Source organism: Salvelinus fontinalis, chromosome 1 (genome assembly GCF_029448725.1).
Source record: "Salvelinus fontinalis isolate EN_2023a chromosome 1, ASM2944872v1, whole genome shotgun sequence".
NCBI lineage: Eukaryota > Metazoa > Chordata > Actinopteri > Salmoniformes > Salmonidae > Salvelinus > Salvelinus fontinalis.
In genome coordinates this window covers 68,172,869-68,197,846 of record NC_074665.1, presented here as the reverse complement: position 1 = coordinate 68,197,846, position 24,978 = coordinate 68,172,869, and the positions used below count along the sequence as shown (strand labels likewise).

Here is a 24,978-nt window from a genome sequence, read left to right as displayed (position 1 = left end):
TTGTATCTCAATTTACCATACAAATGTACCGTACAAAAAGCTTATTTCTCAAAAATGTTGTGCACAAATGTGTTAACATCCCTGTTAGTGGGCATTTCTCCTTTGCCAAGATAATCCATCCACCTGACAGGTGTGGCATATCAAGAAACTGATTAAACAGCATGGTCATTACACAGGTGCACCTTGTGCTTGGGACAATAAAAGGCCACTAACATATGCAGTTTTGTCACACAACAAGTCTCAAGTTGAGGGAGCATGCAATTGGCATGCACAAAAGTACCATTATGAGATCCTGAGACCCACTTTTCTTTTTAGGTATGAGACCAACAGATGCATATCTGTATTCTCAGTAATGTGAAATTCATAGATTAGAGCATAATTTAAATTGACTGATTTCCTCATACTGTATGAACTAACTCAATCAAATCAACTAAATTGTTGCATGTTGTGTTTATTTTAGTTCAGTATATATAATGTGTTTGGGTCTGTAACCATGTTTGCAAAGTTCAGTAATAGACCCATATAATTCCGGTTGATATTGCGAGGGTTGGCTTGTTTGCGCAATGCACTGTCTGTGCGTCAGTATAGGCCTATTGTCTGATAAAGTGGATCTTCGTGATTGTATTTTCTCTTAGACCAAATAGGGCTAATAAAAGACTACAAATGGTAGGCTAACCGTGTCTCTCGCTCCCTCTCTCGCTGGTGACTTAAAGAGTAAAGTTAAAGCCTCAACCTTTTGCTGAATTTGTCTGAACTGACATCTGAATTTCTGTCGGTGTCCATTTTGAAAGTGCTGAACCAAGTCCTACCTCGTCACAGCTCATTTGCTTGCACTTATACTTAGAGCTATGTGTTAATGATAAGAACAAACATTAATTTACTTAACATTAATGTAATAATGATTGTGTGGTTCAAAAGTCAAAACTCATGTCAGTATTCGTTATTATTGAAGGAGAATGCGGTTCTTATCGAGTTACACAAATCCACAAGGAGTCGTAGAAACCATACAGTGTATTCAGACCCCTTTACTTTCCCCACGTTTCAGCGGCAGGGAGACTAGTCAGGATCGAGGGAAAGATGAACGGAGCAAAGTACAGAGAGATCCTTGATGAAAACCTGCTCCAGAGCAGGTGAAGGTTCACCTTCCAACAGGACAATGACCCTAAGCACACTGCCAAGACAACGCAGGAGTGGCTTCCGGACAAGTCTCAATGTCCTTGAGTGGCCCAGCCAGAGCCTCTGGAGAGACCTGAAAATAGCTGTGCAGTGACCCTTCCCATCCAACCTGACAGAGCTTGAGAAGATCTGCAGAGAACATTGGGAGAAACTCCCCATATACAGGTGTGCCAAGCTTGTAGCATCGTACCCAAAAAGACTCAAGGCTGTAATGAACTGTTTCGCCGCCAGAGGCTCCACTGATAGCCAGATGTAGCGGGGCAATAATTCAGTAAGGTGTCAGGACAGCTTTATGTAGGCCTTAAGTTTGTGGGCACCGTTTGGCACCGTTATAGTGCAATTCATGTATTCGTGTTGTGTAGTGGCTTTGCTGGCATGCAATATTTACATGCTAAAATCGCCATAGGTAACAAGTATGCTTACTTTCCACTGATAGTAGGTGCTTTACAGGTAATCCTAAGTGAGAAGCTTGCAATGTGATGGTCACCCTATTTATCCTGTCCTGTGTGTTTTGTGCTGCTTGGGTGAAGCTTTCCTAAAGCATTAGCTATGGAGGCGTGGCCTTAAATTACGTTTCGTTTCGAGGCGTGTCAAGGCGATCAAAGTACAGTACATTTTTTCTCCCACTGTCTCGGAGCTACAGTGGACACGGTTGTCGGTAGGCTAATATTACAGCAACAAAGCCAACGGGATGCAGGGTAGGCAAATCGACTGACAATCGCAGGAGTGAGGATACCAGGGAGAGGGGGTTTTAACGGTATTTCTCAGGTATAGGCTGTAGAGCCTACATGTTTTAGAACAGACAAAAATAGAAGACAAAAGGACAAACGGGTCATATTTTGCTGGCTCGAAAAGTCGACTCGCTTTCAGTCTGCAACAATGGAATTAAGTTTTATATTGCCTGCTATTCTTTTCACGCTGTTCGCTATTATTCTGGTGACAACATTGTTCAGTACCAACGATACTTCGACTGTCTCGTCCTCTGGCACTGCTGCATCCAAAGCGTATCACTCAGGGGAGGGATCTTTGGCGCAGTCCGGGAGAGAGGTGGTGAAAACGGGATTAGCTAAATCAGGACCGTCGGTAAATCTTACGGAGAAACAGGGGACAGCAGCAGGACTAACCTTAACGGACAAATCGGAGGAGGACAGTGAATGTCGATCTGTCGGAAAAATAATGGATCCGGTGGCAGCGGACAGAAGGACAGTTGAGGAGGAGGGGCTGCCCGCTGCAGAAGTTAGGACCCATGCTGCTCACGAGAAAAAGGTGAAATCTGGCATTATGGTAGGCTAATATAATGTGCAGTATGAGTAGTGTATATGCCTAATATTTTATCAGGTTTGGGAGTAGCGGATTACAAAATAACTAGATGTAATCCGTTACATGACATTTAATCCGATTACATATTTTTGAAAACATTACTTCTAGGATTACTTTTCAATTCAGAAGGGATGTTTGCGGGAAAAAAATGACACTTTTCTGAATAGCTAGGTTTCTATCCAAGTGGTGACAGATTTGAATGGAAATACTCTAGAATCCACATAAGAAAATGTGCATTTTCCAACCAGTGGTGTTTTCACCAAATATACTTTTGCTGATAAAATCTGTGCTTGATGACAGTGTGCACAAATTTGACTTTTTCAGTTTAAGTTTATGTATCGAATAAAAATCTAAAATTCAATATGTTTCCATCCCATTTTCAACTCTTCCTATAGTTGTCACAAAAACGGTTGCTTTAAAAGAAAATGTGCCTACTGTGCAGGCTAGGGTGTGCAGGTATAGTCTACACATGAGATTATTATTAACAGGAGCGAGATTATTTTTATTTGTCAAACGGCAGCCAAACATCGATGATCAGGTCACCAGAATAAGATCCTCGATATTTATTCCATTGGCAACAGATTTTCATGCAAGTATAAAATAAAAAAATCGGCATAAAAACAATATGCTAATTTTCTCACCAGAGATGTCTTTCCATCAAATTGACTTGTGGATAAAAGTCTGTGCGTGATGACGTAGTCCACATACAAATACATTTTGCGGTTAAATTCCCATGTACCTAATAAAAAAATAGAAATTAAATGTGTTTCAATCACATTTTCAACATTACTGATGGTTTACTCAACAACAAAAAATGAGTTATAGCGAGTGTGTCTACTCTGGTATTGGCAGGTGTGCTCTAGCCAACAGCTCACATAAATCATAAATAGTGCGGACAGACTACCAACATGAGATTATTATGGACAAATTAGCAAGATTATTTTTATTTGTCAAAAGGCAGCCAAGCATAGATGATCATGTCACCAGAATAAGACCCGTTGATATTTATTGGAAAGGAGCATCAACCTCATCACCTGGCACGTTCACCACCCCTTGAAGTTATTTAATCTGTAGTCTAATAAACTGTATGCTTTCCCGAGTTGTAGTGGACATTTCTAGAATAATTAATTTGGACATTTCTCGCATAATTCATTTTACCGACACAAAAAGAACGCACCATGTCTAACATATTTATTTGGTCGACATTTGGAACGTTTACTTACAATTTTCTGTTTCTTTCATGACATGTTTTATCCGAAAAGGACTTTACTCTCATAAAAAGGTTGGATGGAGACCTGGTTAGTGATACCAAATTAATTTGATGGATCGTGGGAAAAGAGCAGGTATGGGTTTTTGTAGGCTACAGTCTGTCTTCCAATGGTGCGATTGCTGTCGGCATCCAAAGATGATCAAATTTGAATAAACACTTGGACGTAAAGACGACAGCAGTGGTGTAGACTACGGGCGATACGGATATAATTATTATTGATATCTACATAGCACATTGATGGGAATCACACTGCTGTTCTCTCATTTAGCTATTTGCGCCTTACCGATTGTGGTTGTTGTGGATGGCTGTCCACAAATGTATGTGTATTTTAACCCAATAATGGTTGAATTGAAGAAGATGAATCTACCTTTCAATCGTTGTTTTTGCGACCAGTGGAACAATGCGCTCTTGCATCAAACGCAGTCCGGATCCCAAACTATGGAATAAAAGTTTAAGGGACTTCCTCTCTTCTGAACTGAACCGTATTGTAGTGCTCCAAAAACGTGTTAATTCAAGAAGTCCACGAGTAGGGCTTTTATTGCTCAATCTAATTCGTACTGATTCCCCACCCCCCACAAAGTCCATAGGCCTAACTGCATATGCGCAAACTCGCGCACTTTTGATATACTTCCACAGCTGGAAATTATCGAGATATCAAAGTGTCACAAACAAAAAAGTTAACAATGGGCCTATAGCAAATGCTGCGCATGGCATTAATTGTTCATATGCAAATAGCACTTTTCGGTAGTGCTCAATGCATGCCATTCCAAAAACAGCATTCATTTTTCAACTCGACGCAATGAGCTCAATCAGTCCTCCATGACAACAAAATAATAAAATAATCTGATTTTGTGGCTGTGCCAGCTACTGGCCACTCTGCAGAACTGCCTCCAGAAAAAGATTCATGACGAAAATCGCTAGTTTGCGCCTCTTAAGGGAAAAGTAATCAAAGTAATCAGATTATGTTACTGAGTATGGGGTTAAGATAGCTAGGTGAGACAACAACACATTACAATTGTATAAAGTACAGTTTCCCTCAACAGAATACACTACTTCTCTCCTTGGTCAGGTAGGTATTGCAGGTAATGCCCATTATATGCAGCTTTCTGGACCAATAAATTGACACTGTTTGCTACACAGCCAACTCAATCGGCTTGTTCGCAATTGCAGCTGACAGTGCAGGCGACTGTCGACTGACTGATTTACAAAGAACCTTGCATCATAAATAATTCATTATTATTTGTAGATCAGTCATTCACAATTTACCCATGATACCTTACGGTTTTGATTCTCTTGAACACGGCCATTGACAATGGGCGCGTTCGAGAGGATCACTATTGTCAAGTCGGTGACCATCTGTTGGTCAACACCTTCAAAAGTGTGTTGCATTATGTTAAAAATAGTACGACTTGTGCCGACATGTTGACTGCATAAACTTTACATAAATCGTGATCAAAGGTCATGATGTTTTGACTGCAAGTTTCTGCAGTTGCTCTTCACCAACGTTGTACTGCAGCCATCGCCTGCATTGTGGGAGGCTCTATTGTCAATCAATCATTAGGGTGTTTTTGTTTGACCCACACGGATGTGACCAAAGACATGACTGAAACAGGAACCAACTTCATGTAGGCTTTACAGTGGATAGCCTATATGCAAATAATTATGATTTTTGAGGCTCTCTCTCTCAGATTGTACAATTTCAGTGTATGGTGGTTGGTGCCATGTGTAATTTGGCATTATAAAGAAAACCACATTAGTGTCTGACTTTTGGCTGTCGCAGATGCACCTCCATTGACTTCACCCCTCAACTTTTATCTACAATCGTTTGCTTTCGCCTTACCACTCAAACACACACATTCTCACACGGATAGGCTACAAGAGCCTTGGCCAATACATCACAAATGTCATATTTCTATGGTAGAGTAAATCACCTCTAACTGAGTCATGTCTATGCCGCAAGTAACCTAGTCTACAAGCATGCCTCAATTATTTGCTGAAGTGCACAGTGGGTGGCAGTCCAGTATGGCACTGGATGAACCATCACCATAGATACTGAGGAGAAACCATAAAGGTGTGAAACACTGGGGTGTCAGTACCTTGGAGAGAGGTAAGATGTGTGACATACTGCACCCCAGCACAGAGGGAGGGAGACTACCTAAGCCTGTGTGATTGTAAAGGTGACACATGGGGAGAGTCAAGTGCCAGGTCAGCAGCCTGCCGAGAGAGAGGTAACGAAATGGGGGAGGGGAGTGAGGAGTAGATGAGACTAGGGCAGTCATGACATTTTGTCAAGCCGATTATTGTCATGCAAATAGCTGCTGGTCTTGTGATAATTTACCATTAACTTGAGTGATTTAGCAGATGTTCTTATCCAGAGTGACTTACAGTAGTGAGTGCACACATTTTCATATTGGTCATATAAGCTAGATCCTTGCAATGTCTCATTGAAGATCTATATAACTTTTCTGGACTCTGGACTAAAACCTAATTATGATAAGTGTACAATATTACGTATTGGATCTTTATAAAATACAACTTTTACATTACCTTGCAGTTTACCTAAAGAATGGGCTGACGGTGAAATAGACACACTTGTTATTCATATCATAAAAGATAGAAATGAGCTCTCCACAATACATTTCAATAGAAAACGAATATTAATAGACAAGACCCTGCAACCATGGAGAGGTAAATATGTCTCTATTTATGGAGAAATTACACTGATGAACTCCTTAGTCATATCTCAGTTTACTCACTTACTTAGCCTACTCCTGACCTGTTTTTCAAATCATACGAGCGAAAAATATTTTGTTCTATCTGGGATGCTAAACCAGATAAAGCGGGTTGAGATGATTAAATATAAAAGCACTATACCTCTCTATAAAAGCTTCACTTACACAAAAGTTTTACTTGAAACCTAAATGGTTCTCAAGTAGATTACTAAGAAAAGCTCATCCATTGTTTAAAAATTGCCTTTTTGCTTCTGTGCCGATTGCCATGTCTCATTTTCAATGAATTGAAGATTAAACGTTTTTCAAAGTGTCTCTCTTTTTCGAACAAGCATTGCAGAGCTGTTTACAATTTCAATTTCATCCCCCTGAAAAGATAGAACAAATATTATAACAAATATTATGGTTGAACTCAAATGTACTGGTTGATAAAATACCTGTATTTATGGAAAAGATGTTTGAAAGGGGTATTTTGTTTTAAAATTATGATGTAAATTGGAATGGTAGAGTTATGTCTTTCATGGAGTTATCAGAATTATATGGGAAGGTCGGCTCAATCCAAGATTACAACCAATTGATTACAGAATTACTACAAAAATGGAGGAGGCAGGTGGCAGCGGGAGGAGGTAGGGAATTGGTCTATCTGCCAAATATAAACAATCAAAACTTGCTGAGGAATAAAAATAGATTTTTGATGTACCAATTCCATGGTACTGGGTGTATGAGTTGATATATAAAATTACGCAAGATTCAAGACTTCGTGCCTTTCAGCTAAAATTATTGTACAGAATTCTTGCCACCAACAAAATGTTGAATATTTGGTGCATACAATCATCAGAGCTCTGCAGATTTAGACCATTTGTTTTGGTATTGCCCTGTGGTAGCCTGTTTCTGGTCTCAAATTCAGGAATGGCTGAAAAGCACTACAATAATCTAAAATTGACACTAGAAATGCATTGTTGGGAGATCTGGAGAGACCGGGTCAGTCAATTACTAATATACTAATAATCTTAGCAAAAGTATTTATCTTCAACTCACAATCTGTGGATTCAATTCGATTAGATAGATTCAAATTGTATGTTAAACATCACAGCGTAGTTGGAAGAAATATGGCGCATAGAAATCCGAAGAGGGTGGCCAGCAGAGATATGTGGGATGGGTTGAGGGAAGCTGAGGGTTGGGAAGTGGAATTGGAGACAAGTAGGAGTGGAGTTGCTAGGTGGGGGATAGAATGACTGTCAAAGTTAAAAGTCAAAAGTAAAGTCAAATAAAAAAAGTAAGTTTGAATGACACTGAGGGGCAACGTTGTTACATCTAATGCCTGTTTGCCTGAGGCGGATGCCGCGCAGGTGTTTGTACACGTGTACACATGCATATACACACACTCACATTCAAATGTGCACACATACACACATGTAAATAGTGCCATACGTGCACTGAAACGTATTCAGTTGGCCTTGCTGTTATGATTTTTTGTTTTTGCAAAAAAATCTTTTGTTTTTGCATTGTTTTTCTCCTTTTTCTCTTTTGTTAATTTTGTTGGTTGTTGGTGCATTGGGAGACGGTGGCTTGAGGGAGGAACTTGGGCCGGTGGCTGATAGGTCGCTGGTTCGGTCCCCATTTTGACCCTGTGGGAGATCTGTCGACGTGCTCTTGGGCAAGGCGTTGACCCTGGTTGTTTCTGTGGGTCGCTCTGGATGGGAGTCTGTTAGATGACTGAATGTAATGTAAATGTTGAGCGGCTTCACTGCAAGTAGATTGTATGTTTTAATATTCAATAATAAAAAATACTAATTAAACATCAGTGGCGACCCGTCATTCAGGGCAGGTTGGGACGAGCCCCACCTGTTTTGAGCCGTACCTGTTTAGCAAAATACAGTACATATTTATATTTATATACTGTACATATTCACGCCTTGGATGCTGCCATAGATTTACATTAGAAGTGCCCGCCCAAGAAGGCACAAGGTCATTGACCACAGATAAAATGACATCAAATCATGTTATATCTACTGTAGCTTTGATTAGACTGATCATGTCAACATCATACTTAAAAAATCTTAGCAAGCTAGCTAGCTAGACAAGCAGTCATCATCATGAATCACGTTGACAATCTACTGGTAAATACCTTTCAATCCTTGTCATATAAAGATAAATAATATACTGATAAAAAAAAATATAAACGCAACATGCAACAATTTCAATGATTTTACTAAGTTACAGTTCATATAAGGAAATCAGTCAACTAAAATAAATTCATTAGGCCCTAATCTATGGATTTCACATGACTGGGGAGCCAGGCCCAGCCAATCAGAAATAGTTTTTCCCCACAAAAGGGCTTTAATACTCCTTAGTTTCATCAGCTGTCCGGGTGGCTGGTCTCAGACCATCCCGTAGGTGAAGAAGCCGGATGTGGAGGTCCTGGGCTCGCGTGGTTACACGTGGTCTGTGGTTGTGAAATTAACATTAAATTATCTGGCAACAGCTCTGTTGGACATTCCTGCAGTCACTATGCCAATTGCAATCCTTGATACATCTGTAGCATTGTGTTATGTGACAAAACTGTACATTTCAGAGTGGCCTTTTATGTCCCCAGCACAAGGTGCACCTGTGTAATGATCATGCTATTTAATCAGCTTCTTGATATGCCACACCTGTGAGGTGGATGGATTATCTTGGCCAATGAGAAATGCTCACTAACAGGGATGTAAACAAATTTGTGCACACAATTTGAGAGAAATAAGCTTTTTGTGCGTATGGAACATTTCTGGGATCTTTTATTTTAGCTTATGAAACATGGGACCAACACTTTACATGTTGCGTTTATATTTTTGTTCTGTATAGATAAAACATATCGGTGCTCATCGACCATTGGACATAAACGTTACAAAACAAGTCAGAAATCACAAATTCAACAATAAGTGGTTTGGAAGGAATCAGTGGCTAACCGATGCAAAGCAATCAGTATTTGGCGGAGAGGGTGTATGGTCCAAGTCTGGGTTTAAGGATCTAAAACATCTGTCTGAAAGGGTATCTTTTCCAACCTTAAAAGGATAAACATTCACACGTAACACCATGGCCAGATTGAATACATTCAGCATGATTTCAGCCGGGTTCATAACAACTGAGAACTCAAAACTGGGATATCTTTGACTTTGGTGCTTTCAAGACAACTGGGAACTCGCATAAAAAACGAGCTCATACTGGGAAAATACGTTTTGAACGGTCATCCAACTCGGAGTTCCAAGTCAGGAACTCAGGTCTCTTTCTAGAGCTCCGACTTTCCGATTTGAAGATCACTGACGCCATGATTCAACCTCGAGTTCCCAGCACCATAAATCCAGAGAATGCCAGATTTTGATGACAAAGTTTGCCCACAAGGACAACCTTCCTGAACACTTTCCTGTTCAAGTGAGCTCAGCACAACAACAATGAGTCCAAAAAAAGGCCTACTCCTTGTATGCTGCTACATAAATGATGTAATATACCGGGGATATACAGTGCCTTCGGAAAGTATTCAGACCCCTTGACTTTTTCCACATTTTGTTACATTACAGCCTTATTCTAAAATTGGTTAAATTGCCCCTCCCCCCACCCCCATCAATGAACATACAACACCCCATAATGACAAAGCCAAAACAGTCTTTTAGAAATTTTTGCAAATGTAAAAAATAAATAAATTAAATATCACATCCCGTTGGCTTTGTTACTGTAATATTAGCCTACCGACCATGTCCACTGTAGCTCCCAGACAGTAGACAAAAGGTACTTTGATCGCAGTGACACGCCCCATAGCTAATGCTTTAGAAAAGCTTCACCCAAGCAGCTCCCAAACACACAGGACAGGATAAATAGGGTGACCAACACGTTGCAAGCTTCTCACTTAGTAGGTGCTTTACAGTTAATCCTATCAGTGGAGAGTGAGCATACTTGTGACCCGTGGCGATTTTAGCATGTAAATATTACTGGGGCAAACACATGCTAGGAAACCACTACATAACACTAAACAATACATTAATTGCACTATAACGTTGCCCACAAACTGTTAGGGCCTACATAAAGCTGTCCCGACAGCACCACTTTCCTTTAAGCACTATGGAGTGAATTATTACACTGGCTACACCTTGCTATCAGCGGAGCCTCTAGAGGCAGCGAAACAGTTCATTCAGCCTCATTTACTGCATTTAAAAAAAAAACATAGCTAATATGGCTGAATTGATTAAATACATACGTTTGGTAAGTATTCAGACCCCTTACAAAAAAAGATTGCCATTTTTAAACTGCTGTAAAAGTGCAGTAACTGCAGTCAACTGGTATTTTGGACACAGTAAATGCAGAATAACTGCATTGTACTGCAGTTGAACTGCATATATACTGCACTCTAGCTGCATTTACACTGCAAAATTACTGCAGTAAAAAACTGTTATTTTGGACGCAGTATTTGATGCAGTTATACTGCACTCTGAATGCAATCTTTTTTCGTAATGGACACCTTGACTTTTTCCACATTTTGTTACGTTACAGCCTTCTTCTAAAATTGATTAAATGTTTTTTTCCCCTCATCAATCTACACACAATACCCCATAATGACAAGGCAATACAGGTTTTTATATATTTTTTGCAAATGTTTAAAAAATAAAAAACGGAATTATCACAGTGTATTCAGACCCTTTACTCAGTACTTTGTTGAAGCACCTTTGGCAGCGATTTACAGCCTCGAGTCTTCTTGGGTAGGACGCTACAAGCTCAGCACACCTGTGTTTGGGGAGTTTCTCCCATTCTTCTCTGCAGATCCTCTCAATCTCTGTCAGGTTGGATGGGGAGGGTCGCTGCACAGCTATCTTCAGGTCTCTCCAGAGATGTTTGATCAGGTTCAAGTCTGGGCTCTGTCTGGGCCACTCAGAGAAGCCACTCTTGCATTATCTTGGCTGTGTACTAAGGGTCGTTGTCCTATTGGAAGATGAACCTTCGCCCCAAATCAAATCAAAGTTTATTTGTCACGTGCGTCGAATACAACAGGTGTAGTAGACCTTACAGTGAAATGCTTACTTACAGGCTCTAACCAGTAGTGCGAAAAAAGTTGTGTGTGTGTGTGTAGGTAAGTAAAGAAATAAAACAACAGTAAAAATACATTTGAAAATAAGAGTAGCAAGGCTATATACAGACACCGGTTAGTTAGGCTTATTGAGGTAGTATGTACATGTCGGTATGGTTAAAGTGACTTTGCATATATGATGAACAGAGTAGCAGTAGCGTAAAAGGAGGGGTTGGCAGGAGGTGGGACACAATGCAGATAGCCCAGTTAGCCAATGTGCGGGAGCACTGGTTGGTCGGGCCAATTGAGCTAGTATGTACATGGATGTATGGTTAAAGTGACTATGCATATAAGATAAACAGAGAGTAGCAGCAGAGTAAAAGAGGGGTTGGGGGGGCACACAATGTAAATAGTCCGGGTAGCCATTGGTTACCTGTGCAGAAGTCTTATGGCTTGGGGGTAAAAACTGTTGAGAAGCCTTTTTGTCCTAGACTTGGCACTCCGGTACCGCTTGCCATGCGGTAGTAGAGAGAACAGTCTATGACTGGGGTGGCTGGGGTCTTTGACGATATTTAGGGCCTTCCTCTGACACCGCCTGGTGTAGAGGTCCTGGATGGCAGGCAGCTTTGCCCCAGTGATGTATTGGGCCGTACGCACTACCCTCTGAAGTGCCTTGCGGTCAGAGGCCGAGCAATTGCCGTACCAGGCAGTGATGCAAACGGTCAGGATGCTCTCGATGTTGCAGCTGTAGAACCTTTTGAGGATCTCAGGACCCATGCCAAATCCTTTTAGTTTCCTGAGGGGGAATAGGCCTTGTGGTGCCCTCTTCACGACTGTCTTGGTGTGTTTGGACCATTCTAGTTTGTTGGTGATGTGGACACCAAGGAATTTGAAGCTCTCAACCTGCTCCACTACAGCCCCGTCAATGAGAATGGGGACGTGCTCGGTTCTCCTTTTCCTATAGTCCACAATCATCTCCTTAGTCTTGGTTACGTTGAGGGATAGGTTGTTATTCTGGCACCACCCGGCCAGGTCTCTGACCTCCTTCCTATAGGCTGTCTCGTCGTTGTCGGTGATCAGGCCTACCACTGTTGTGTTGTCTGCAAACTTAATGATGGTGTTGGACCCGTGCCTGGCCATGCAGCTGAATATCCATGTCGTCATTCAGCCACGATTCCATGAAGCATAGGATATTACAGTTTTTGATGTCCCGTTGGTAGGATATTCGTGATCGTACCTCGTCTAGTTTATTGTCCAATGATTGCACGTTGGCGAGTAATATTGACGGTAACGGCAGCTTTCCTACTCGCCTTCTGCGGATCCGGACGAGGCATCCGGCTCTACTTCCTCTGCGTCGCTTCCTTATGCGAATAATTGGGATGTCTGCCCTGCTGGGTGTTTGGAGAATATCGTGTGAGTCCTGCTTGTTGCTGCTGTTGTTGTTGTTGAACAAATCTTTGTCTAATCCGAGGTGAGTGATCGCTGTCCTGATATCCAGAAGCTCTTTTCTGCCGTAAGATATGGTTGCAGAAACATTATCTACAAAATAATTTACAAATATCGCAAAAGAAACACATAATAGCACAATTGGTTAAGAGACCGTAAAACGGCTGAGGTCCTGAGCTCTCTGGAGCAGGTTTTCATCAAGGATCTCTCTGTACTTTTCTCCGTTCATCTTTCTCTTGATCCTGACTAGGTTCTCAGTCCCTGCCGCTGAAAAACATCCCCACAGCATGATTCTGCCACCACCATGCTTCACCGTAAGGATGGTGCCAGGCTTCCTCCAGACGTAATGTTTGGCATTCAGGCCAAAGAGCTCAATCTTGGTTTCATCAGACCAGAGAATCTTGTTTCTCTTGGTCTGAGAGTCCTTGAGGTGCCTTTTGGGAAACTCCAAACGGTCTGTCATGTACCTTTTACTGAGGAGTGGCATCTGTCTGGCCACTCTGCCATAAGGCCTGATTGGTGGAGTGCTGTATAGATGGTTGTCCTTCTGGAAGGTTCTCCTATCTCCACAGAGGAACTCTGGAGCTCTGTCAGAGTGACCATCGGGATCTTGGTCACCTGTCTTTATGGTTCCAAACTTCTTCCATTTAAAAATGATAGAGACCACTGTGTTCTTCGGGACCTTCAATGCTGCAAAACAATTTGGTACCCTTCCCCAGATCAATCTTGTCTCGGAGAACAATCCTGTCTCCTTTCACCTCATTGTTGATTTTTGCTCTGACTGTCAACTGTGGTACCTTATATAGACAGGTGTGGGCATTTCCAAATCATGTCCAATCAATTGAATTTACCACAGGTGTACTTCAATCAAGTTGTAGAAACATCTCAAGGATTATCAATGGAAGCAGGATGCACCTGAGCTCAATTTCGAGTCTCATAGCAAAGGGTCTGAATACTTATGTAAATAAGGTATTTCTGTTTTTTTATATAGAATAAATTTGCCAAAATTTCTACAAATTTCTTTTTTGCTTTGTCATTATGGGGTAGTGTGTAGATTTATGAGGGGAAAAAATATGTAATCAATTTTAGAATAAGGCTATAACGTAACAAAATGTGGAAAAAGTCAAGGGGTCGCAATACTTTCCAATTGCACGGTATGTATACTGTAGCTAAAACAGTAATACTAAATGTATGTTGTGTAGTAAGCTGTTAGTAGCCCATGTGTCTCACCCTAACACGGAACCCAAACCGGCTGCGCGCGTGCGCCATCGTGTGCTATTGTGCATAAATTTATTTTGCCCCCCCCACACCAAACGTGATCACGACACGCAGGTTAATATATCAAAACAAACTCTGAACCAATGACATTCATTTGGGGACAAGTCGAAAAGCATTACACATGTATGGCAATTTAGCTAGTTAGCTTGCACTTGCTAATTTGTCCTGGGATATAAACATTGAGTTGTTGTTTTACCTGAAATGCACAAGGACCTCTACTCCGACAATTAATCCACACATAAAACAGCCAACCGAATCGTTTCTAGTCCTCTCTCCTCCTTCCAGGCTTTTTCATCTTTGAACTTATATGTTGATCGCATCTAAACTTTCATAGTATTACCACGACATCCGGTAACAAAGTTCGTCTTTCAATCACCCATGTGGGTATAACCAATGAGGAGATGGCACGTGGATACCTGCTTCTATAAACCAATGAGGAGATGACTTTCAGAGCGATCTGCGTCAGAAATAGGAACAATTTCTATTTTAGCCCTTGGCGTCGCAGACTCTCGTTGGCGCGTGCGAGCAGTGTGGGTGCAATAATTGAATAACATGGATTTCTAAATTTATTTTGTGACGCTCGTGCACGCGACGTGTCCGGTCTGGTCAGCATGTAAGAATTTGGTCCCTCTTCCCTTCAGAACTTAGCCTATACTGTTCAGACTTTGTGGTGCACATTTGTATTTTTGTATTTATTAAGGATCCCCATTAGTTCCTGCCAAAGCAGCAGCTACTCTTCCTGGGATCCAGCAACATTAAGGCAGTTATATACAATTAAAGAATTACATGACATTACATTTAAAAACACTTTTTACACATTAAGTGTCTTCCCTCAGGCCACTACTCTATCACATATCTACAATACAAAATCCATGTGTACGTGTGTGTAGAATGTCTTATCATGTGTATGTGATTCTGTGCCTGTGTGTGTGTCTCTTCACACTCCCCGCTGTTCCGTAAGGTGTAGTTTTATATATTTTTTATCTGATTCTACTGCTTGCATCAGTTACCTGATGTGGAATAGAGTTCCATGTAGCCATGACTCTATGTGGTACTGTGTACCTCCCATAGTCTGTTCTGGGCTTGGGCATTGTGAAGAGATGTCAACACTTCAGCATGTCAACACTTCTTACAAAAACAAGTAGTGATGAAGTCAATCTCTCTTCCACTTTGAGCCATGAGAGATTTACATGCATATGATTAATGTTAGCTCTCCATGTACATTTAAGGGATGTTCTTTTTTCCCAAGGTTCCTCTTTGTGACACCTGACCACACAACTGAATAGTAGTACAGGTGTAACAAAACTAGGGTCTGTAGGACCTGCCTTGTTGATAGTGTTGTTAAAAAGCAGAGCAGTGCTTTATTACTGTTGTATCAACATGTTTTGACCATGACAGTTTACATTCGTTATTATGGAAAGTGAATGCATTTTTTTTTTAGTTACACAAACACACAAGGAATCAGTAAAAACAGTAGGCTATTTGTTTAAGCAAGTCAGCCATATTAGCTATGGTTTTTAAAAAGGCAGTAAATGAGGCTGAATGAACTTTTCCGCTGCCAGATGAGGCTCCGCTGATAGCCAGGTGTAGCGGTGGTAAGGATTCACTCCAGGTGTAGAAAAGAAAGCTCCGCTGTCGGGACAGCTTCATGTAGGCCCTAACAGTTTGTGGGCATCGTTTGTCACCGTTATAGTGCAATTAATGCTTTGTTTAATGTTATGTTGTGTAGTGGCTTTGCTGGCATGCATCTAAAAAAAATTGTTGGATTTGCCCCACCAAGATTGGGGCAAATGTGTACAAGCCCTATACAGGCCTCCATGTGTACAAGCCCTATACAAGTGCCTTTGGAACATTTACATTTAAAGATACACTATGCAGAAATCGCTCAGCCATTTTCTGGTTGCTAAAATTCTACTAGTTTACCTAATTTCAGATTATGTGACAAAACAAGAAAGTATATTGTAGAGAATCATCTAAACTGCTGTGAAACATATTTTCAATGACCAAAAATATTGTATTTTCTGCTGTTAAACAAAACTTAAAAACAGGAAGTATAGAAATAGTGCACATAGAATAGTTCTACCACTTTTTAGACTTGCAGATCTATAACTTACATTTCTATGGGAATTTTGTCAGGTCACCCAAAACGTTACTTAATGCAGCTTTAGAAAAGTATAATAAATCCATTTAATATACACTATCACAATAAATCCATTATATATTTTAGGCAGGTCTGAAGAAACATGATATGAAGGAAATATATTTCAGAAGAACCGAACACAAGTTGGCCTACTGTATGTTATCTGGCTATGCGCCATGGCATAGGCTGTAGGCCAGTTCATTTAGCAGACAAGATATTCTTATAAGTTCCGTGCCAATTATTTTATATGACAGTGCCATGTTGAAAGTCAATAAGTTCTTTAGTAAGGCCGTTCTACTGCCAATGTTTGTCTATGGAGATTGTATGGCAGTGTGCTTGATTTTATACATCTGTCAGCAACAGGTGTGGCTGAAATAGCAGATTTCATAGTAAGAATAATATAATTGAACTTAGCTGAATAAAATAAAAAGGATATTTTATTTTATTCCTGAGAATAAAAAAGTATGCAAATGAAGTGGCTCTGTTGAGTGTAAAAGAGATAATTTGAAACAGGTCCTATACACTAGATGAAGAGTTATTTGTCAAATTTGAATTATACAAACCTTAGAATGTCTTAAAAATATAAACATATATGGGCTGCAAAGATTATAGCCTATTGACTATTTGAAAAAGTCGCAAAAAAGCTTGTACTCTTTTCCTTGGCTAAATCAAATCAAATTTTATTGGTCACATACACATGGTTAGCAGATGTTAATGCGAGTGTAGCGAAATGCTTGTGCTTATAGTTCCGACAATGCAGTAATATCTAACAAGTAATCTAACAAAGTAATTAACAAATTCACAACAACTACCTTATACACACAAATGTAAAGGGTTGAATAAAAATATGTACATATAAATATATGGATGAGCAATGTCTGTGCGGCATAGGCAAGATGCAATAGATGGTATAGAGTACAGTATATACATATGAGATGAGTAATGTAGGATATGTAAACATTATTAAAGTAGCGTTATTTAAAGTGACTAGTGATACCTTTATTAAGTCAATTTATTAAAGTGGCCAGAGATTTGAGTCTGTATGTTGGCAGCAGCCTATCAATGTTAGTGGTGGCTGTTTAACAGCCTGATGGCCTTGAGATGGAAGCTGTTTTTCAGTCTCTCAGTCCCAGCTTTGATGCACCTGTACTGACCTCGCCTTCTGGATGGAAGCAGGGTAAACAGGCAGTGGCTCGGGCGGTTGTTGATCTTTTTGGCCTTCCTGTGTAGCTAAGGCTGTACATTGTGTTCTTTCATCAAGTGATCATATTTTCACCCATGAGACTATTCTCAATTTAATATTGTCTTTACTAATATGTCAAATGTGTTTTGATTTAGAATGGCCCATTATCAAATGGGCAGGAACAAGGGCAGGGAAAAAAAGACACATCATTGTGTTATTGACTGTACATTTGTTTATGTGTAACACAACAAACAAGTTGACACTATGTTTGTTTACTCCATGTGTAACTCTGTGTTGTTTGATTTGATCACACTGCTTTGCTTTATCTTGGCCAGGTCACAGTTGTAAATGAAAACTTGTTCTCAACTGGCCTACCTTTATTTATTTCACCTTTATTTAACCAGGTAGGCAAGTTGAGAACAAGTTCTCATTTACAACTCGACACATACAACAACACAGAGTTACACATGGAGTAAACAAACATAGTGTCAACTTGTTTGTTGTGTTTTGTGTACGTAACTGCTCGCGTGTGTATGATCATGCAAGCATTTCACTGTCAGCTTTTGTACATGCTGTAAACTGTGCACGTGACGAATACGTTTAATTTGATCTTGCTATGTCTAGTTATTATCTGTGCATACCTCTTGATTGTGTGCTGGTAACAATAAAACAAGTCTATATACAATGTGTGCAAATGAGGTGAGATAAGGGAGGTAAGGCAATAAATAGGCCATGGTGGCGAAGTAAATACAATATAGCAATTAAACTCTGGAATGGTAGATGTGCAGTAGATGAATGTGCAAAGTAGAAATACTGGGGTGCAAAGGAGCAAGATAAATAAATAAATACAGTAGGGGATGAGGTAGTTGTTTGGGCTATTTACAGATGGGCTATGTACAGGTGCAGTGATCTGTGAGCTGCTCTGACAGCTGATGATTAAAGCTAGTGAGGGAGATAAGTTTCAGTGGTTTTTGTAGTTCGTTCCAGTCATTTGCAGCAGAGAACTGGAAGGAGAGGCGGTTAAATAAATACCTGGTGAAATAAAGGTGAAATAAAGAAATAAAAATAAACACTCTGATAGCGAATGGAGGCCACTTTCCCACATTTCGTTTTTAAGCCTGGTAGGCTTCTCTGGTTTTATAACGGAGCAGCTGAGAAATAAACATAGTAGCAGTTGGGGCCCTCCTCTTTTTAGTGTCAACCATCGAAACTCTGCTTTCACATGGGACTGCATATAAACTCAGCAAAAAAATAAACGTCCTCTCACTGTCAACTGCGTTTATTTTCAGCAAACTTAACATGTGTAAATATGTGTATGAACATAACAAGACTCAACAACTGAGACATGAACTGAATAAGTTCCACAGACATTTGACTAACATAAATTGAATAATGTGTCCGTGAAAAAAAGGGTCGTCAATATCAAAAGTAACAGTCAGTATCTGGTGTGGCCACCAGCTGCATTAAGTACTGCAGTGCATTTCCTCCTCATGGACTGCACCAGATTTGCCAGTTCTTGCTGTGAGATTTTACCACACTCTTTCACCAAGGCACCTGGAGGTTCCCGGACATTTCTGGGGGGAATGGCCCTAAACAGGCGTTTGCGCAGTGGATGCGGTTTGATGTAGTTTACAATTAAAGTTACCTTTTAAAAAAAATATATATATATATTTAACGAGGCAAGTCAGTTAAGAACAAATTCTTATTTATAAAGACGGCCTACCGGGGAACAGTGGATTAACAGCCTCGTTCAGGGGCAGAACGACAGATTTTTACTTTGTCAGCTCGGGATATGATCCAGCAACCTTTTGGTTCTGGCCCAACGCTCTAACCACTAGGCTACCTGCTGCAGTATATCTCCGACTTCTATGCTCAGCTCTTTTGCCGCCAGTTTCTCTCATACAATGCGTCTATCCCTCGCAGAGGGAGACACATTCATAACTAGAGTGTAGAGGCCTGTCCGCTGTCCCGCCATAGATGGAGCCCCATCTGTGCAAAAGCCCACCATTCGATCCCATGGAATCTGTTTTTCGTGAATATAGTTACGCAGCACACTGAACATCCCCTGTGCCGTTTCATGCTCGGGAATCGTGAGACGGAAGAATATGTTCTTGTGAATAGCATCCCCTGACATGTATAGCGAACATAAGTCAATGTATGGGAATCTGGGCCCTCACAACTAACGTCCATTTGGAGAGCATTAGGAGTTTTTGAGTTGTTCAGTCAGAGTTTCCTCTTGATTGCTAGCAATAGCATATATTCTTTATTGCAGTGTTATCTGACAAAGGTATTGATGTGAGTTTCTGTGCCTCTGCCTCCCCACACATTGTTTTAACCATATCAATTGCAGCCAGTAAAATCAAAGTCTCTGCAATAGTGTGTGGTTTCATAGCGTAGCGGGCCTAGCCATTCACCATGGGAATAATATATATATATTATTTATTTATTGTCTCCAGATTTTGGGAATTCTCTTGTGACCCCATTTTCATATCAGGCGAACCCACGTGGGGTCGCGACCCCTAGTTTGGGAACTGCTGGTTTAGTCCAATGTTTCTCAACCTCTCCCTCTCACTTTCTGTCTCTCTTCCTCTCTGACAGTCTGGCCAACGGTACTCGACCTCAAACACTGCCTCAGCGCCAGTGGATATTCCAGGTAGAGACTTTGGTCACCTACAATTCCCTGAGGGGGGGTCGTTACTGTGCCCTCTCTCCTACCGACAGACAGGGGGTGCCACAGAGAGCCCAGAGTACAGCAACGGTGAGTAAGCCACTGCTTCAATCACTGTGGATAGAGAAATGGCCAGCAACTTTGGTCCTGTTGACATATACAATTTGCCAGCTTTTTTTTCAGCCTAGCAATAACACACCCTGATTTCAGCTAATCAAGGTCTTGGTGATCAGTTGATCAGTAGACTCAGGTGTGTTAGTATTGGCTGGGAAAAAAGCACGCACAGCATGTAGTTCTCCAGGACTTGGGCTGGTGAATGACCACTGGGATTCAAACAGCACCAAGAGAGCCTTTTCTCTCAGCAGATATGGAGGAAGTGGAAGTGCCCCTGAAATACGTCCCCGGCATGCTGCGGACCAGCCAGATGGAGAAGATGATGACCAAAGAGGAGCTGGAGGAGGAACAGAGGTCAGTGCTGGGCTGCATCTCAATACTCTGACGTGGCTTCCTCTCCTAGTCTCCTCCCCTTTCCCCATATTCAACTGCTACTGCATACCAGCAGTAACTGGCCGTGTCCGAATACCCACACTTGCGTTCTAATAGTAGGCTTTTTGGGTATGCGAATATAGAACGTTTTATAGGATGTGACATTTTCAAAAGTTAGTATGCTTTAAATGCCAGGATGACATACTAATTTCAGCTTTTCATCAAGTAGAATCTGCTGTACACTTTTGAAGAATACAATTGTCTTTTCAGACCCATGTGTGTTTGACAACAACTGATAATCAGAATAGGGGACACACTCTACCAAAACAAATGAATGGCGTGGAACAAGAACAATTGCGCATTACATGGCACTTTCTCAGTATGGACGAGCTTAGTATGTTGATATTTGTTACTTACTGCACACATTTTAACTAAACAGTACATCCTAAATAGTATGTAGTACGATTAGTACACAGTATGTAGTTTTAGTAAGTAGTACGCAAGACCGATTTTGGACATGGCCATTATAAATTGTCTTTCCCACTGTTTAACCCTCTCCTGTCCAGCGTCCTCTGCTACCTTACAGCCCCTCTCCTCCTCTCCAAGCGTCAGTGTGTGTCAGTGTGTGTTGTCTTTGTGAGGCTGGCTGTGCTTAGCAGCTGCTTCTATCCACGGCACCACTGGGGACTTAGGACCAGGGCCCCGAAAACAAGGCACAGGAAAGAAAGAAAGAAAGAAAGAAAGAAAGAAAGAAAGAAAGAAAGAAAGAAAGAAAGAAACACCCCCATGAGTTGAGGGAGATAACACAAAACTGACCTTAGATCAGTGTTCCAGGGCAGTTTCATCTTACTCCAGCAGAAACCTAGGCCTCCTATTCAGAGACCGACCCAGGCCTGGTGTCTGTCTGTAACATCTGTGTCCTGCTCTCTATTTCTGCAGGGTAGAGTTCACCACTGACTTTACCTCTCTGTAAGTCCCTCGGACAGACAGACAGACATGCAGACAGACAGGGGCTGTAGTAAAAACATGGTAATGTATGAACATAAGAATTGCGCTAATTCATTAGGGTCGTCATTGCCTGACCATGCTAGAACGGATGGATGTGCTTAAACTCTAACCTCCGATGTGATTTTTAACCTTAAACTAAACTGACACCAAAAAGCAAAGGTATTTAAAAGTTTCAGTTCTGAAGCTCCTTGTCTTTTCAAGCATGGCCATCTAGTGACCTACCATCCAGTCCCCTGGTCTCACGCTTATACCAGATGTCTCTCAACTGCATTCCTCGAGAGACCAGCAGACGCTGCTGCCCTCAAGGACTGGACCAGTCCCATATCCCCATGTCTCTCATCTGTACCTCATGCTCCTCAACCTTTACCCCCCCCCTCCTCCTCTTTCCTGCTCCATCCCCCCAGCTCCCCTGAGGACGTTGCCATGGTTCCCATGTGTTAAATATTAATCAGGTGTTTCTCAGGGGTGGGTAAGGTGTTGATTGGGACATAACATTTGAGGGATCACCTCAAACCAGATGATACTTCCCCTATTTGATACAACTCATATGACAATTCCCCATTTGACCAAGAGGTGGTGCATTGCATCACCAAAAGCAGTTTGCCGTTTTTTGTCATGAGTCTTGTTCTGGAGGCAGCTCTGCAGAGGGGTCACTAGAGCATTTTTTATTTTATTTTAGAGCTGGCACAGCCACAGTCATAAAAGCTGATATGAAACTTAACCTTAACACTAATCCTAGCCACACTGCTAACCCTAATGCCTAACCTTAAAAACGGTCATGAATTTTTACAATATAGACAATTTTGACTTTGCAGCTGGCCCATCTAGCGGAAATCGCTTAATTCTGCCTCCAGGACAAGACTCATCCCAATAAATGTCAATCCGCTCACCAAACTCTATTTGGTAATTATTTTGTATCTGGCTTGCTGGTTTGCTGATTTAGAGCAAACAATGCAATTATTTCATTTTGTTTCAGATTTGATCCAAACAAGGCATGTAGGATGATTGTATGATACCACCTGGTCATATATTTTTGTTTTTAGAGATTGGTTCAGTGGCCATTTTGCTCACACCATAATCCCTGTTCTGTGTTGGCTGTGTTTCTCCATGCTGCACTTGGCTGTGTTGGGCTGGGCTATACCATCATCTAGCTTTGCTGACCTATGTTCTGCACTTGTATCATGAACCACTTGTCGTTAACCATCTGTGCATGTGTGTATACTAGAGTTTATTTTTTTAAACCTGCCTCTGTCCCTGTGGGCTCTATCTCTATCATTGACCAGGTGACAGCAGCAGGGTGGAGACTCAGATTTGTTTACCTGTGTGTTTTTCCCAGGGTGCAACGGGAGCAGCTGGCAGCCATCTTCCAGCTGCTGAAGGAGAACCAGGAGACGTTTGGGGAGGTGTCAGAGGGAGACGTGGAGGAGCAGCTCAGACTCTACTCCATCTGATCCCCTACTCACACCCTACTACAACTGACTACAACATCTGAACCCCTACTCTACTACAACTGACTACAACATCTGAACCCCTACTCTACTCACACCCTACTACAACTGACTACAACATCTGAACCCCTACTCTACTCACACCCTACTACAACTGACTACAGCATCTGAACCCCTACTCTACTCACACCCTACTACAACTGACTACAGCATCTGAACCCCTACTCTACTCACACCCTACTACAACTGACTACAACATCTGAACCCCTACTCTACTCACACCCTACTACAACTGACTACAGCATCTGAACCCCTACTCTACTCACACCCTACTACAACTGACTACAACATCTGAACCCCTACTCTACTCACACCCTACTACAACTGACTACAACATCTGAACCCCTACTCTACTCACACCCTACTACAACTGACTACAGCATCTGAACCCCTACTCTACTCACACCCTACTACAACTGACTACAACATCTGAACCCCTACTCTACTCGCACCCTACTACAACTGACTACAACATCTGAACCCCTACTCTACTCACACCCTACTACAACTGACTACAGCATCTGAACCCCTACTCTACTCGCACCCTGCTACAACTGACTACAGCATCTGAACCCCTACTCTACTCACACCCTACTACAACTGACTACAGCATCTGAACCCCTACTCTACTCGCACCCTGCTACAACTGACTACATCATCTGAACCCCTACTCTACTCGCACCCTGCTACAACTGACTACATCATCTGAACCCCTACTCTACTCACACCCTACTAGTTTGCTGTACTACGTCTAACTCTACTTTCCCCAAACTCTACTCTGTTAATCCCACATGAAACTGACAATGAAGATTAAGGGGGCATTGTTTCAATGGTCCACTCTATTTTGAACCACATACCCTTCTCTGAAGACTCTGAGTCGTTGAAATAACCAATAAGGTTTTGGATAGTTGGACCTGAGTCATTTGATTGGTCTGATACAATCTAAGACAGTGGTATTCAAAGTCGGGGTCGCGACAAGGGAACTGCAGTGGGGTCGCCAACATGTTTTAGTTTTTTTGTATAGTTTTTCGTAACAAAAAATCAAGATTACACATTATTGTATGGGCCAATATACAATATAAAGTTTTTGAGAAAGATCATTTGAAAAATACAATTTTATTGAGTAAATGTATTTATTGGTTTCTTCATTTTGATAAGATATGAAAATGTAATTAATATAATTTTTTTTGTTGATGTAAAAATCTAAATTTACAGATTTTAAGGTGTTGTCATTAGATTTGGGGTGGAGTCGCGAGATATTATTGGGAGAAAAATAAGGTCCCGACTGAGAGTTTGAATACCACTGATCTAAGAGGTTCTTATACCGTACACACCCATGAAAGCCATTAGTTTCGGCAAGCCTCATGGTGAAACAACATACACTTATCTGAATGCACCTTACTACTTTCACCTATTCCCTACCTTTCCTCGCCCATATCCTTCTCTCACCCATCGCTATCGCTCCTCACCCTTTAGATATCTCAGATAGGGGGGAGTGAGGCCTAAGGCCACTACACCTGTAATAACATCTGCTAAATATGTGTATGCAACATATACCATTTTATCTTATTTATTTATTAAATTGGCTATTTTTTTTATGATTTATCTTTGAATCATGTATATTTTTTTGGGCCTTTTAAAGATTTCTGTGGAGAGAAACATTGAGTATAAACAAACATTTTCCTATACTTGTGAAAAATAAAAACGTATCGTAATTTCTTAATAGATATT

The 24,978-nt window shown here is 41.2% G+C and overlaps 1 protein-coding gene across 3 annotated transcripts; it reads left to right on the top strand.

The window, feature by feature from the left end:
* Nucleotides 1-1,753: 1,753 nt before the first annotated feature.
* LOC129860525 (uncharacterized) lies at nt 1,754-24,974 on the top strand. 3 transcript variants are annotated; one of them, XR_008760386.1, is made up of 5 exons: nt 1,754-2,460; nt 20,176-20,335; nt 20,611-20,713; nt 21,671-21,760; nt 23,076-23,164. XR_008760386.1 is itself a non-coding variant. In XM_055930984.1 (4 exons), the coding sequence occupies exons 1-4, from the start codon at nt 2,056-2,058 to the stop codon at nt 23,188-23,190; spliced, it is 783 nt and encodes a 260-aa protein (XP_055786959.1). In that variant the 5' UTR covers nt 1,754-2,055; the 3' UTR covers nt 23,191-24,974. The 3 variants fall into 3 exon arrangements, 2 of the variants coding, with proteins under 2 accessions (XP_055786959.1, XP_055786970.1); XM_055930984.1 differs by lacking the exon at nt 21,671-21,760 and having other exon boundaries at nt 23,076-24,974; XM_055930995.1 differs by lacking the exon at nt 21,671-21,760 and having other exon boundaries at nt 1,756-2,442; nt 23,076-24,974.
* Nucleotides 24,975-24,978: the final 4 nt, after the last annotated feature.

Excerpts from the sequence above, each read along its gene's own strand:
- LOC129860525 (XM_055930984.1), top strand. The coding sequence starts at position 2,056 with ATGGAATTAAGTTTTATATTGCCTGCTATTCTTTTCACGCTGTTCGCT. Across the intron at positions 2,461-20,175 it reads AGGTGAAATCTGGCATTATG|TCTGGCCAACGGTACTCGAC; the intron begins GTAGGCTAATAT and ends CCTCTCTGACAG. Across the intron at positions 20,714-23,075 it reads GAGCTGGAGGAGGAACAGAG|GGTGCAACGGGAGCAGCTGG; the intron begins GTCAGTGCTGGG and ends TGTTTTTCCCAG.